The following is a 15,995-nucleotide window of genomic DNA, read 5'->3' as shown; positions in this document are numbered from 1 at the left end:
ATGGTATAAAAACTATACCATCATCTTTTCTGTGTAAAATTTCAACATTTCTTTTAAGATTCCGTGCAAAAAATACGCCGATATTCAATTGTTTTTATAATACACCATTATTGGTGCATAAAATTATTCGATTCTCAAATGAACCGAAACGGTATATTTTGTACACTCTCTTTGGTGTAGGAAGTACACCCTGTGAACATAAAATTCACCAGACTGCATAAGTGGGAGACATCATATTTTTCCATGGCCGCCATTTAAATAATGAAAACAGCGATTAATTATTTTACTTTAATAGTACTATATCGGCCTAATATCCCGCATTCTTACTTTTTTTCGATTCGTTTATATTATAATAAGAGAACGCTTCTAAAAAAATGTAAAAAACAACAAAAAAATTATTATTTTTGAAAACTGATTTTTAAAATCGAAAAAAAAAAAATCATTAATTCATTGAAATTTTTTAGGCGCTCGATTTTTAGACGGGGTAGTGTCTAAAATAAGTAGATGGAATTTGTTTCGTTCTTAAATTAGGCACTCAAATTCATATTTAATCATTAGTTTATTGTATTGTGATAGAGAATGATTTATTTTCATTTTTTTCATAAGAAATAGTGTACATTTTAATTCATCAAACTATTTAAGGTTACAAAATAAACTTTGGTTCAAATTATAAATCAGAATAATTTAAATGGTGTATTTTATCCATAGATTTATTGTGTATTTTTCAATTTCAAAGGAATAATTTTTCACCAAAAATCAGTTCATTTTTTATACCACTAGCTCTATTTATATACAAAAATCGGTTTAATTTTTTAACCAGCGGAGTTTATTATATACGAGAAAATGGTATATTTTTTATATTCAAAATGCATATCAAAGTGTATTTTAGACTTTTGTGCTACTTGAGGTAGACTAACTACAAGCTACACAATGTTAAATCAAGATACTTGCGAAAACACCAGTGGAGATCTGTTGCCCCCCGAACTGCCACCAGTGTGGGAAGTACCATAATCTCAGTCTGGAAATTCGACATGGTTGACTTTAAAAAATTCTAACTTCTCTTGTAGGCAACTTTGAAATAAGATTGACACGTCATATGAAAGGTAAAATAATAAGCTTTCACATGATATAAAATTTTGTATAGATTGTCAAACAAAGAAATTGATTCCATAGCGTGAGAACATAAAAATAAATGTTTTTTTTTTGCTTTTTTTTAATGAAATTTGATCGAATTCAAAATTTTTTATAGGTTGTTAGGGAAAAAAATGGGGTTAATGACGTGAGAAGATAAAAATTCATGTTTTTTTTGATGAAAATGATTGTTTTCAATAAATTATTTTTATATTTTTTGCGCATTGTAAAATTTAAAAATTATTTTATTCTTAAGAAGAAATACTTGGCTTTTAAAATGCATAATTTTTTTTTTGTAAGCTTTTAAAATAAAAAAATTAATATATTGAGAAAATAAAAAAGGTATTTTTTTTAGCTTTTTCTTGAAAAAAGTAAACGCTTCAATTGACTCATTTTAAACAAAAGCACACAACCTGTTTTCTGACAACGTTATCACGTAAAATCATGCTTTACAGACAACCTCTTTTTTTACATATTCTTATTTTCAGAAACATGTATTTTCTTAACAGGGCAATAAATCCACATAATTTTAAGATACTGACCATTGTTGGGTTCGCTCTGAAAGTTAAATAAATAAAACAAATTCCATTTAATTTTCATGTATCCACTTTACAAGTATTTTTTTTTTAATTTTATTTTGCCTAAATTTAAATTTATTTTTTATTTCCATTTAATATCGCATTTTGATGTGATATCTCTTTTTTTTTAATTGATGTTGATATTTGCAATGATTTGGATGATTATACAAAACTCAATATTCATTTTATTTTTATTTCATAATAAATACATAATTACAATTATAGAAGAAAACATCAATTTTTTGTTTGTATTTTTTCTAATTTAATTCGTTTTGTGTTTTTTGCAAATAAATATCATTTCGGGGGACACTTATAATATTGTTTATTTTGTCTCAAGACCTTACATTTTTTGTCATTATTTTATATCTACTCATAATGATAACTTTTAATTGTTATTACAAAAAAAAAACTAAAATAATTTATCAGTTCTTTTCCAAAGATTACACTGTATTTATTGATGACTTCAATCCTATTAAATTGCATCTTATTCCATAAAATTCGTATCATCTAAGAGTTATTATTTTTTTTTGTTTTAATTTTATTTTACTTAAATTTTTATCTACTTATCATACTTTTAGTCATGAAACATAAAAAACAATCTTTCCACAGGACACTAAAAAAAAAAAAACAACAAAAATAAAATATAATCTAACCTCAATTCGAAAGTGAGTGTGAATTATAAACTTAAAACAAAAAAAATTTCTTTAATTTTTTAAAAAGAGGCTAAAGTCAACCAGCTTAAAGCTGCATCCTAACGTACCTCAAAACACCCCGCACAGAGGCACTATCACATAGGAATCCGCCGCACCAAAAGATACTCGGAAAATTGCTGCCCCTCAACTCCACCGCCAGTACTGGCTTCGATGGAAAAGCCAGCGTTCAGCAATCGTGTTAGCACCTGTACGGAATTCAGTTTGCAATAACCGTTGAGTGGGAAGCGGATAATTTGGCGCCAATCGCCCTGATTCCAGGACACTCCAGTCCGGCTAGTCTGAGTGCCTTGATTGACTTCGGGAAAGACCTCGTCTAGGAGAGACCGTTCAGCTGATAGCATTATCCGTTCGCCAAGGTCTGGAGAAATATGCAGGGCAACAACTTCAAAGTTGTATTCTGTCGAACCGATGCGGGGCGATGATTTTATCCTGGCTGGCGGTGGAGGTGATATCAGATAGTTGCCATTTCGGACACGGTCTTTCCTCATGGTCTCGAGTTGTTTTATCATTGCTGTTCAGAAAAAAAAAGTCCATTAAAATAAGGTCTTAAACTTAAAGGGTTTCAATCTTACGTTCAATTTCAAAGTATTTCGCCTCTTCGAGTAGAAGCTCCAAGTCCGGAAAGTCATCGGCTATTAAAAGTCTTGAATTCCTCATGAAATTCAGAACATGTCTGAACATTCCACCATCTCGGTCGATAAAGTAGTGCTGTTTCAATGAATCCAAGACAATTGGTATGGACCCATTGAACAGTCGGGCCAGCTTCGAGTCTGGATATTTGGTTAGAGTTTCTAGAGAACTGGTGTAAATGGTTCCACCTACGTCAATATGAACTGGCGCTGTGTAACGTGATGCTGCGGCAACACATGGAATTCCAGTGATAGGCTTATGATTTGTGTGCAGATAAGAGGTAGCTCCTGAAGAGGTACTACTACTTCCTCCACCACCACTACCACCACCGCCGACACCTCCGCCAACTGGTGGTACTGATGAACTGGCCGGTGGGGTTGGTGTTGGTGATGATGAATTTGAGATCGTCGGTGAGACTGTTGGTGATGCACTAAAAAGTGGAAGAAATGATAAGATATAAGGTCGTTTAAGGGGTACAATTTTAGTACAAACCTGATTTTTATATCATTCCTGGCAAATATTCTTCCGGTGGATGAAAGATCTCGGGGTTCGATGGATTTCACGTCTCTTTCTCGTTCTCGATCCATATCGCATTTTTTTCTGAAATTAAAGAAAAATTCAAATTATTAGATAAAAATAATAACTAATTGACTTTTAAGAATGGATTTATAAAAAAAAATTTGAAAATGCAACTTTGGTTGCAAATAACTCAGCAACCCGACATCAAAGGAACTTTTGGTTTTCAGTTAATAATTGAGCTTTAAAAGACCTTTATTTTGATGTCTCAATCGATGGATTTGGAGGAATTTTTTTGAAAATGCATTTTTTTGAGAAGGGGTTAACCTTGGATTTTTTTCGAAAATCTGAAAAAATATAGATATGTAATTTTGTAGCTAAATGCATAGAGCTGTTCACTACGAACTCTTATCTTCAATTTATAAATTTGTTTCGAGACTTGGGTCCAAAGATATCTGCTTTCCAAACCCATTTTTGAGAAATGTTGTAACTTTGGTTGCTAATAACTCAGCAACCCAATGTCAACGGAACTTTTGGTTTTCAGTTATTAATCGAGCTTAAAAAGACCTTTCTTTTGATGTCTCACTCGATTGATTTGGAGGAATTTTTTGAAAATGCATTTTTTTTGAGAAGGGGTTAACTTGGATTTTTTTTCGAAAATCTGAAAAAAAATTGATTCATAATTTTTATACCTTAATCGATAGGCTTTACCACTAAAAACTTATACCATTCAACAGAAACTTGTTTCAAGACTTGGCGTGGGTCCAAAGATATCTGCTTTTAAAACCCCTTTGTAAAAAGAGTTTTAACTTTTGTTGCAAATAACTCAGCAACCCGACATCAAAGGACTTTTCTATTTTCAGTTAATAATTGAGCTTTCAAAGACCTTCATTTTGATGTCTTAATTGATGAATTTGGAATTTTTTTGGCAATGGTTAACCTAGGATTTTTTTCGAAAATCTGAAAAATATAGATTTCTAGTTTTAGTACCTAAAGGCATAGACTTGTTCAATATGAACTCATATCTTTAATTCAAAACTTGTTTCAAAGCTTGGGTCCGAAGATATCTGCTTTCAAAACCCATTTTTAAGAAATGTTGTAACTTTGGTTGCAAATAACTCAGCAACTCGACATCAAAGGAACTTTTGGTTTTCAGTCATAAATTGAGCTTTAAAAGACCTTTATTTTGATGTCTCAATCGATGGATTTGGATTTTTTAAAATGCATTTTTTTTTTTTTTTTTTGAGAAAATCAAAAATCTGAAAAAATGTAGATTTCTAATTTTTTTACCTAAATGCGTAGAGTGGTTCAATATGAACTCATATCTTTAAATCAAAACTTGTTTCGACGCTTGGGTCCGAAGATACCTGCTTCCAAAATCCATTTTTAAGAAAAAAAACAATATAACTTTGGTTGCAAATAACTCAGCAACTTCAGTCATTAATCGAGATGAAAACGACCTTTGTTTTGATGTCTCACTCAATGGACTTGGATGCATTGTTTTCTACTCGGGGAACCTTTGAATATTTTTCGAAAATCTTAAAACACAAATTTCTAATTTTTGAATCTAAATCAATATCCATAAACCAAAACTTATTTCGAGGCTTGAGTATCCGTAGATATCTCTTTGGCGCTTTTCCTCTTATTTGGTAAAACAGTAACTTATTACAAAAAAAAAAAAAAAACTAAAAAAAATAACAGAAACATATAATAACTTTTCCTGTGTTACCTTGAAAAATAACCACAGATTACCCAAACCCAGGTTATCAAAAAACTATAACTTAAATGCGGCAAAGATATCTTCACTTCACCTTCAAACATTGTTCCACATGACCAAGTCCTATCTCTAACGATGGCTATCACTCCCGCAAAAAGTTCCGATACTTCGTTACAATATTAACAAATACCCCCAGTACCAAGAGTTTTCTAATAAAACACCATCCCCCCCCCCCCCCCCATTTTCCCCCTTCCACCAAACCATCTTATGCCAAACTCACTGCAGTTACTTAAATCCATCTTTCTATCTACAAAATATAGTATAACGAATGCCTCCGATGTTCAAAAAGTAGGTATGTAAGTGTGTATATGTGTGTGTGTATTTGTACATCATCATCAGATGAGATTTAATTCGAAACCCATCCAAATGGCCAATGGCATAAAATTCTTCTTAACTTGGCCTGAAGGATTTTTTAGATTTGTGTACTCAGACCCAATGTTTGTATAGGTTCACATTTATATATTTTTCAATACACACACACACACACACTCGTAAAGCTACATACGCACACAACCAACGAACGAATGTACCAAAAACCCACTCTTGGGCACACACATGATGTGGGGAGCCGCCTGGTGCTGGTATATTGAAAGAGGTTTGCAGCACCAGAGACAGCCAGCCAGTATAGAAGCACCAAGGCTTCACAGCAGCAACTAAAGCTCGTATACTTTAAAGTTGAGATAAGGTTTTTGCCTTCAAAACTTTTTTAGCAAAAAAAAAAAGAAAAACCTAAAAAAAAGAAGTATCTTCAAACCAAAGCGAACTGAACCCAGGAGCACCGCAGGAGAGGAAACGATTGCCATCCACTGAACAGACAGAGACAGAGTGAGCGGGAGAGAGGGAGCGAGAGAGTGTACACGATATAGTGCCATCAGCCATCCAGTCGGTCTTATACCCTTCTGCCTTGCCATATCCATACCACACACTACTATCGCAAGCATATCGGGCGGCGACTCTGAGCTGGGCTGCTGCTGCTGTGGCCCACTTGAATCCCCAACACCTCTGGCAATGCCATAACGTTACGCTTCTGCTGTATGGTGTACGAGAGGATATGGGCTCCTTGGTCGTGTTTCGCTGCTGTTGCCTTCATGGATACTATTCGGGTGGCACATTGGGGTTTCGGAGGGGGGGGGGTGGGGGGGGGGGCAGAGGATAGACGAACCAGATTAGCTGGAGGGCGAATTTTGGGAGTCAACATAGAAGAGAGAAATCCTTATGAAAAAGGAAGAAGTCGTCACATGATGGTGCGGTGCTGGCTGGTGTGCGGCGGCCAACAGGCGGATTATATGGAAAGGCATGAGAAAGATTTTGCCCCTTCCGATTTTCCTATACTCCTCGAGAATCCTATACTGAGGGGATATAAGATATTTTATAACTTGTAGGTTACCTTACAAGAAAGAAGTTGTATTGTATGAGGACGAGGCAGGGAGGGGGGGGTTGGAGAGAATAAAAGGCAACAAGAAGTCAAGCCACCAAGGGCGCTTCGAATATTCGTAAACATATTAAGATTTTGGGAGTGCGGTTGTAGATGGTTCATATTTCAATATTTTGTGTCAGGTGCGGGTGGAAGGTGGGTGAAGGGGGAAAGAGATCGATTTGGGAAGAAAGTCCCCTAAAACTTTATTTTTAGCAAATAAGTTTTTTTAGGTTTCCTTCTTAGTTCTTAAAGAGCTAGGTATGGTAAAATCAAAGTTTTTACTTAAAAATTGGAAGCTTTCGGGGTCGTATGGTGGTGCTCATGAGTTTGGCCAAGTTTTTTTTTTGAGAAGGGGGGTCTCGAAAATTTCTTTTTAATTATATCGATACCCTTAAAAAAAACTTCTTTTTCAATAACTGATAGAAAATGGTGAAGTTGTTGGTTGTATGGTTTCTTTCGACATTTGTGGTCCTCAAGATTTTATAAGGGGGTCAATGCTCCCCAAAAATGCATGTCTCGTTGACGGATTTCAACGTTACCGGGAAGTCTTCAAATAGGTCCGGAAAATGAAAGTTATAACAGTAAAAGACTAAAACTTCAAGGGGGGCATGTATTAGCTTATAGGTTCGGACCATTTTTTTTTTGCGTTTTTTGAAGGGGGGGGGGGGGGTCAGAAAAAAAATTCTTTTAAATGAATTTTTTTAAACGAAAAATTGAGACAAATTGGCGGAGTTATTTCTTGAGCGATGGGCTGTTCAAAAAAATTTCTGAGGGGGTCAAAGTTCCCCAAAAGTGTGTGAATATCCTCGTTAATCTACGATTTTGCGGAGAGGCCTGGAAAATTAAAGTTATAACGAAAAAAGTTGAAAACTGCAAGATGGTTTGATTTTTTGTATGAATTCTGGCCAAGTATTTTAGGAAGGGGTGAGCAAAAACTCTTTACTTATGAAAACAGAAAAAACAACCTGTTTTAGCAAAAACTATGAAGAAGCGGTGAACTGTTGTGTTGAAACGTTTGTCAAGAGATTTGCTTAAATTTTCTAAGGGGGTCAAAGTTCCCCATATTTTTTTCAGATTGTGTCGTAAAGGAGTACCAGTAGCGGTTAGTCTATAAACAAGCGTGAAAAATTGGTTAAAAAGTTGTACGGATAGATTTTCTTATGTGTATGGTTTGAAGTGGGGGGGGGGGGTACAGAATACCTCCATTATTAAAAACTTGAACAAAGCGGTGGCGATTGGAGGTTAATCTAGAATGCCTCAATAACTATAATCACATTAGTGGTTAAGATAAAATATATTCTTTCAAAAAAGTTTTGATGCATCTTTTCCTGCTAACGAAGAGGGAGGGGGAGGGTGTGAAAAACTCCTTCGAAATTAACAGAAAAACTCCTTATGTCAAAAACTGGAGGATAACGGCTGATCTTTGAGATTCATGTTTTTTGGAGAATTATGTTCGGTAAAATTACTAAGGGGGTCAAAGTGCCCCAAAAAATCTTCTGAACTAAAAAAATATTCAAAACCAACATCTAAGCGAAAAAAAATTTGATTCAAAAAAGTACCTACCTACTTTGTTACTTTATCATACGATCAAAAGATTTGTAAAAAGAGTGAGGGGAGTGGGGGGGGGGGGTGATAGAAAAAATCCTTCGAAATGATTATATTGGAGGACTTGAAAAAAGCGAAAAATTTCTAGTTGGTGTTTTTTTGAGACCCACACTCGGAAAAATTGGCTAGGGGGTCAAAGTTCCCCAAAAAGTTTTCTCTACGACAAGCTCGTCAGCGGTTAATTTAATTAAGAAACATTAAAGGAATTTAATAAGAATTAAATAAGTTCAAAGGCGTTTCTATAAAACCAATACTTGCCCTTTAAGGAAGAACAAAATTTGTGAAGGAAAGAAAACAGGGGCAACTCACCCGAAACATGTATGAATATTTTGGGCTGTGCGGGTGTCCCTCTTGGAACTTCATATTAATACCAACCATAACCAAAGCTATACCGACATACACCAACAAAAACAACAACCAACGACAACGACTATTATACGATGAAGAAGAAAACCGCCTGAATGCATTTTGAATGTTATTCCAATCAAAAATAAAGTTTCCCAGGCGTATTTATATGGTTACCTTACCTTTTTCGTATATATAAGTTCGACTCGACTTGACTCTCTCGGTGCTGCTTAGATATGCGAAAAACAACTTGGCAAGTACACCTCGAGGTGAATCAAAGAAGACGCGCGTACATACTGCGTTTTGTATTTGGGGGGGGGAAGCAGATCATTTATTGGCATAAATTCTGTTGCAAGTACATTTTTCCCCCCTCCCCTTTACAAGTCCCATCACAGCTTTAATACTGAAGGTACAACATTATGATAGAATGATGAGAAATTCTATTCCAGGTGAAATACTCGTGGGTATTTGTATCTCTTGAAGTGCACACACAACGAGTGGTCGGTCGTCAGAAAAATGCATCAATCTCTGAGATTCAGAAGTGCATCCAGTTCTCCCTCTCTGCGCGATGTGGCCCTTTTTTTCATCCTCTTGGTTATATGAGATGTGATTCGGGAGAGATTGTTATGTGTAACATATCACGGTGGAAAGTTTTGGTTATGGTTTTGCTTTCGTTAATGCTTGAGGAGCGCACGAATTTAACCTGAAGCGGTTTTCAAAAAAAAAAATCTTATTAACTGACTTTGAAGCAATTTTGAGAAATGTATGTGTGTTTGTAGAGTGGAAGGAGTGGGAGGATGTTGTTGGCCTAAAGCAATTGCAAATTGGCCTTCTCATATTTATTTGAAGGAAAATATATAAAAGTATGTATGTTTTTAGGTACCTTAAGGTATTTTTTTTTTTTTTTTTAATATAATGGTGGGTGTTTGTATAGTGGGTGGAAATTTTAAGAAGGAGAATTTTCATATTTTTTGTATGTCGATAAATGAAAACATGGAACTCTCAAACCAAATGTTTTTTAATTATTTTTAATAAGAAAAAGAAAGATAAAAATAGAAGATTATTCAAAATGAAAACATGAAAAGCTGAGATAATTAAATTCAACACGAAAACTGATGACGTTTGAATTTAAGTTAAATTTCATGTAATTTTTTACATCTATTTTTATAGAAAATTAGGACACCGTGTTATAAGAACAGATAATAGAATTCTGATTAAAAATACCAAAAACATACAGAATATGTCAATGTCAATATACTGCATCATTTATTTAGATAGTCCTGAAGCGTTCCTTTAAATGATGTATTTAACATTGCACCAAACACACCAAATAAATCGTTTATTTTAGAAACAGCATAAGTCCATTTTTCCCAAATTTTTTTTTTTTTTTAGATTTCTTATTTATGTATAATAGTTATTCATCTTCTGGAAAAATAAAAAAAAATATGTATGTCAGACCCCCCCAAACACGAAAACTGAAAGAAAAGGGTTCAAAATATATGGAAATATTTCACCCGGTGACAACATTTTTGACTGCTAAATACATGATTTTTTACCAGTTTTAAGTTATTTTGACAATCTTGACACGCACACCCTTTTGTTATACATCTATAAAAAGGTAAGGAATTACTCTATCTATATCTATTAAATTCATTAAAATTGAACTCAGGGTTCAAAAGTTATAGCCAGATTTCTCACGGTGTAGCGTTTTTAACTGTTGAATATATGACATTTTACCTGTTTTTAATTATTTTGGCAGCCATAATGACACGCAAGCTTAAAAATTATACATCAATAAAGAGGTAAAGATTTACTCTATCTACTACTATTTTATTCATTAAAATCAGAAGCAGGGTTCAAAAGCTATAGCTAGATGAAAACAAAAGTTTTACAAACAAAAAATCGTTTATTTCAGAAACGACATAAGTCCAGCGACTTTAAAGGCTTAAAAACCCACTAAGACTTGAAAAAAGTTTTATATTTTTAATTTTTTAATGCGTCTTTAGCTAGATTATAACTGTGGTAATAAGTTAAAAGAGCTTATGTCGACATAAGTGAAAATCGATTTTATTTGCTTAACATGTTCACCTTTTGTTCAGCTTTGTTTTAGTCTGGGTCTCATTTCTCTACGCAAAATATAAACCGTTAAATTTAAAAAAAATCATAGTAGCTTAAGTCTTTTTGGACAAAAACTGCATGTGCATAAAAGCTTATGTATATGTTAAAATAAAATCGTCCAAATCTTAAAAAGAATAAATTTTTTTAAATCAGCTTAAGTCGTGACATAAGCTTTTATGACAATTTGAATTCAAATATATTCATCGCTTAGGTCAACGTAAGCTATTTTAAACTTGTGGTCGAGTGAACCATTTGTGTTCTTATGTCGACTTAAGCAATTTTAAAAAATTGCATTTTGAACCAAAACCAATTTTGAAAAACAACTTAAGTAACATAAGTTGTTTTGTTCCTTGAAATGTCCGCCAAATTGTGTACTTAATTCAAAGTAATATATTTTTTCAATTGTAACGGTCGTCCCAAACGTTTGCAAGAAAAAATATACATATGAAAATAAAGGGTATAACAAGCTTGTATCCTAAAAAAAATTGTTAGTCTAGCGGCAACAGTTTAAAAGTAATCACAAAAAAAGTACAAAAAAATGATGTCCACAAATTTCATTTGCTTATACTGAAAAATGATAAAAATTGACTTAAGCTCTTTTAACTTATTGACAAAGTAAATTAACTAACCTCTTTTTTTGTACTATTTATCAGCCCCGTTGTGAATTTCACGTGGACAATTTTTCGCCCGAAATATTTTTGTTTGTCCGGAATTTAAAAAAAGTTGTTGCAAGTTGCATCAGAGTGAAAACTAAAAAAAAGTTCAAAATACGAGGAGTATTCGGGACCCGAACAACTTGTCGCCCTCAACTCACAATAAAGGAAAAGTGAAATGTAATTTTTTTGGGTTGAATTTTTTTCACGCGAAACTCACAATAGGACGTGGGCACAAAGCCAAATCTTGAAAATTGTACGTTTGAGAAAAACTTCTTTCAAGTTTTGGAAACTCATGCAACGGAAATTGATAGTTACGACTTCAAGGCAAAAGTTGGAGGATCGGGATCCAATAGAGGGACCGATAACAAGTAAAATGATGCATTAAAGTGAAAATGTCGAAAATGCCGATTTGCGGTTTTGGCGTTGTGCCGACGATATATCGTCGCTTGAAAAGCAAAGTGACTGTTGCCAACTTAATTCGAAACTAGTGTGAGCGGGGTCTTAAGGTAGTTGGGGGTTGGCAAGGCACTCAACCACCAGAACGACTTAACGAACGAATCAAGCTTTGTCAATTTTTTTACTGTATAAATGGTCCAAAAACGGAACATGACCGCCCGACGAAAATACTCTTCCGGATTAGTTTGAATGCAGCATTGAATTGGGGTTTCTTCTGAGTTTAAATCTCAATATTTTGAGAACGAACTGTCGTACAGAAATTTTGTGGAATACATTATAACTAGTTATCTTAATTTCTTAAAAACAATATCGAAAAAATTATTAGAATCCGACGAAATTGATGATTCTAGAGAAGTAATATTTTAGAAACTATAATCTAGCGGAAACGGTTTTAAGCTCAAAATATAAGAAATTTTACTATCTTTAAGGACTTGATGCATTGTTTTTATCAACATAAGGGGATGAAATATCCAAAGTTTGAAAAATCAGGCATTTTTCAACATTTTTATGATTTCTTGGCATTAATGCGTTTGAAGTATTCAGGGAACGCTTTTTTTTGGGTTGATTTGATGGAATGAAATTATAATGAACTCTTATAACTAAGACGAATACAAACTTATTTCTAACATAGCTAAATGAAAAAAAAAACTAATTTAACATTGTTTTGATTTAAAAAAAAAACAGTGTCTGAAACTTAAATTTTCCAGCTGCATGATTTTGGTCTGTATGATAAGGTTTGATTAAAAACAAGAAGTATTTTTATAATTTTGGTTTTTCCTGGACTTTATTTTTTATCAAAGAAGATTTTAATCATTTTCGAGTGTTTTTTTATACCTTAATTTTTAATTTGAAATTATTTTATTTACAAACATGCGTTATTGATAAGCATTTATACCTTCGGAGTATGAAAGATTTATTGACCTATTCATTTTATTATGAAATAGGAAAAGGTATTTCAAATTTCAGATAAAAATATAAATTATAAAATCATTTAATTAATTATGTACCTATTTTAAATTTAAATACAATTTCTTACAATCCGTTTTCGAAAAATTGCAATACCTTGAGAATCCTTAATGGAAGTTATATTAGTTCGAAAGGAGATTTTAGAAAAGAAAAAAAAATACTGGTGATGACAATTAGCACGAAAACGAAATTCAGACACATTTATGAAGAATGGTCATTGGTCATGGAAAATTTCGACAAAGGAATGCCGAATGCTGTTGGCCCGAATCGTTATTCCATAAATAACCCCATCCTTTGAACTTAATGGTTCAATAAAAAAATTACAATTAAAAGACTAAAAATTATTTTTTTTTTCTTTTTAATTAAAATTTTGTGTTAGTTTTGGGGCACCCTTTATTGAATTGAAAGGGTAGGATACCTATTTTGTTTTCTTTACAATTATTTCTTGTTTCATAATGACCCCAACGCTCTAGGTTTCTGTCGGAACTTGTCTAAATGAAGTTGAACATCTATATTACGACCCTAAAGTAAGTCAGTCTGATAGAAGATAGTGCTTACCATAATAATGTTTTAGGATGAAATTTTATAGAATTTTTGTATGGCGTATACGTAACATTTATTCTTGCAAAAAGTTCAAACACAACAAGAAATAACAAACAAAACTGGGTCGCACTAGCTTGCTCTTAGAGTCACACTTGTTTAATTTTTTAAAACTTTTTATATACAAATTTCATAAATAAAAAAATAGTACTATTATTTTTTTTATTTTTTTTTTTTTGAGTTTTTGTTTTCATAATATATCTAAGAGCATAAAAATTTTTTTGAATATGTGACGAATCCAAAAAAAAAATTATTTTATTACACCAACCATTAAATTCATATTTAAAAACTCACACTCTCAGACAAGTTGGGGAATTTATTCAATTCTATTTAATCACCTCATCTTATAAAGCCTAATTTCCTACAGACCTTGTTATTCAACTTCAACGTAACATAGTAAAACTGAATTTGACTGCCTTTTCATATTTAGCCAATAACATTCTGCTCCTTTAATATCTAATTGATTGCACATTACTAATTTGAATATGCATGCATGCATCGTGCGGTATTAACCAGAATGCAATGATGTGAGTAAGCACCGCACTTTACTTCGACTTTGACTATCGAGAAGTATTTTAATTGACTATAAATTTGAAATGCAGTAACCTTAAAATCTAAAATTTGAAAGTCAAACGAGCCGACAAATAGGAAAAGTCGAGGAGGCTTTTTGAATTTGCTTCTGCCAACATAAAAATTAAAAAAACAACAACAAAAAAAAAACTCAAAGAGATTTTGAATTGAATGCTGAAAGGATATAGGCACTCTTACATCCTGCCAAAATCCAGATTTCACACGTGAGCAAACCCATTAACGTGTTTGGTTTACTGTTCTGTGTGTTTCTGTCTAGAAAGAGGAACTTGTGTGTGTGTTTGTGTGTATGTTTGTTTAATGTGCAGTCATATTGCAAATGAAAGGTGAAACGATGCGCTTTTGTGTTGTCGAGAGGTTAATCATGCGGAATGATCACACACAACCTCTGCCTGCTACGAAAGCAAACACATCATAAGCGATTACCTACATGCAACAGAAAGATAAAAAAAAAATCTGATGCCTTATCCCATTCGAAATGGCGCGCTTTCAAAGAGATAGAGAGACATAATAATTGAAAGTGGCAGGATTATCATCAGATAGGCAGGTAAAATAATGGTGGTGGTGGTAGTTGCAGTAATTTTACACTTCACTTAATTGCCACATTTCCTAATGCACACTCCTGCAATACCACATTTCCCCGTATTTCAATTTTATGGCGCTTTGATGTGCATTTTAGTTCCAGAAACTCAATGAGTCGCTAAATAGTTTTCTGAGATAAATTATCCAGTGATGGTCTTTCGTATTCTATGACGAGAGTTTGTTTAGACTGTCAATTAGCGATTTTTGTGATAGACCTGCTTTGATAATAGCGATATAGGATATTAGGATTACCAAGTTGGGAAATTATTAGAAAGGTTTTGAAAGCAGAAAATTGTCCTTAGCGTTATTAAATTAATTGTAATTACAAAATTCCATTAAAAAGTTGAACATCATTTTTCCTATAAATTAGGTTTAAAAATCCCAAATTTCAGTATTTATCAACTATCGATAGATAATTGTGAATCACAATAAGGCTGATAAAATCCGTTTTTCAAAGCAACAAAACAGCATCTGAAATCAAACTGCTTTCTAAAACAAGTATGCAGTTTTATTTGATATATATGCAATTTTAGAAAAAAATTTCAAATCGTTAGGCCCGTTTTTTAAAAAGCAATTTTCTTATAAAATTTTTTGTTGGAAGAAAGGTTTTAAATTAAAACTGGTATGTCATTTTGTAGAAATCCCTATTCAACATCTAAAACCAAAATTTCAGAAAAAATTCAAGTCCCGTTTTTGAAAAAATTGATTTTTCAAAAAAAAAAAAATCCAATTTTTTTTTTAATCCAAAAATTATTTCTTTTAAAATTTTATTTCTGATTTATATTGAAATTATAAATTCTTTTGTGTAAAAAAATTCCTTGAAATACAATAGCAGAAAATCAGATTTGAAAAAACGGGTCTATGGCAGGTACCGTTAATACCGTGATTTTCAAAAAAAAAAATTAACAAAAAATAGACCTTGTTTAAAAACTATTATTAGATTTTTGTTAACAAAATCGTTGGAGCCGTTTTCGAGAAAATTAATTTTGTCCGAAATTAGTATACGACAGGCACCGTTATTTTTGGTTCAAACATTTTAATTCCAAAATCCGCAAGTACACATTCTGCATTTTTTTTAATATTCGTTGAATTTCTTACAATTTTTACTATTTGGCCTTACATTAGGTTCGATATGGTTAAATTTTTCAAAGCAAAATGTTTGTATTTCCAATACCTGAATATTTTTTTCTTTTAAATTTGTAATAGAAAACAAATGTATTAAAAAAAAAGATTTTTTACAACCCTGGTTGAAACACTGTACGATTACACTGGTCGGCAAAAAAAACAAAAAAAGTCGGGAGCAAGAACTCTGTAAGG

The 15,995-nt window shown here is 32.7% G+C and overlaps 1 protein-coding gene across 1 annotated transcript in view; it reads right to left on the bottom strand.

Annotated features, from left to right (window-relative positions):
* Positions 1–2,268: 2,268 nt before the first annotated feature.
* LOC129906063 (BTB/POZ domain-containing protein Tiwaz) overlaps positions 2,269–15,995 on the bottom strand; it is a 50,403-nt gene continuing 36,676 nt past the window's right edge. Inside the window, exons 4-6 of the mRNA XM_055981696.1 lie at positions 3,545–3,652; positions 2,995–3,482; positions 2,269–2,933 (exon numbers count right to left, since the gene is read on the bottom strand). Of these exons, the coding sequence (XP_055837671.1) occupies positions 2,497–2,933; positions 2,995–3,482; positions 3,545–3,652 (1,033 nt within the window). The 3' untranslated portion in view covers positions 2,269–2,496. The remainder of the gene's footprint in view (positions 2,934–2,994; positions 3,483–3,544; positions 3,653–15,995) is intronic.

Source organism: Episyrphus balteatus, chromosome 1 (genome assembly GCF_945859705.1).
Source record: "Episyrphus balteatus chromosome 1, idEpiBalt1.1, whole genome shotgun sequence".
In the NCBI taxonomy this organism is placed as follows: domain Eukaryota; kingdom Metazoa; phylum Arthropoda; class Insecta; order Diptera; family Syrphidae; genus Episyrphus; species Episyrphus balteatus.
Note: the sequence above shows the minus strand (reverse complement) of the source record. Positions and strands in the feature narration are given on the sequence as shown.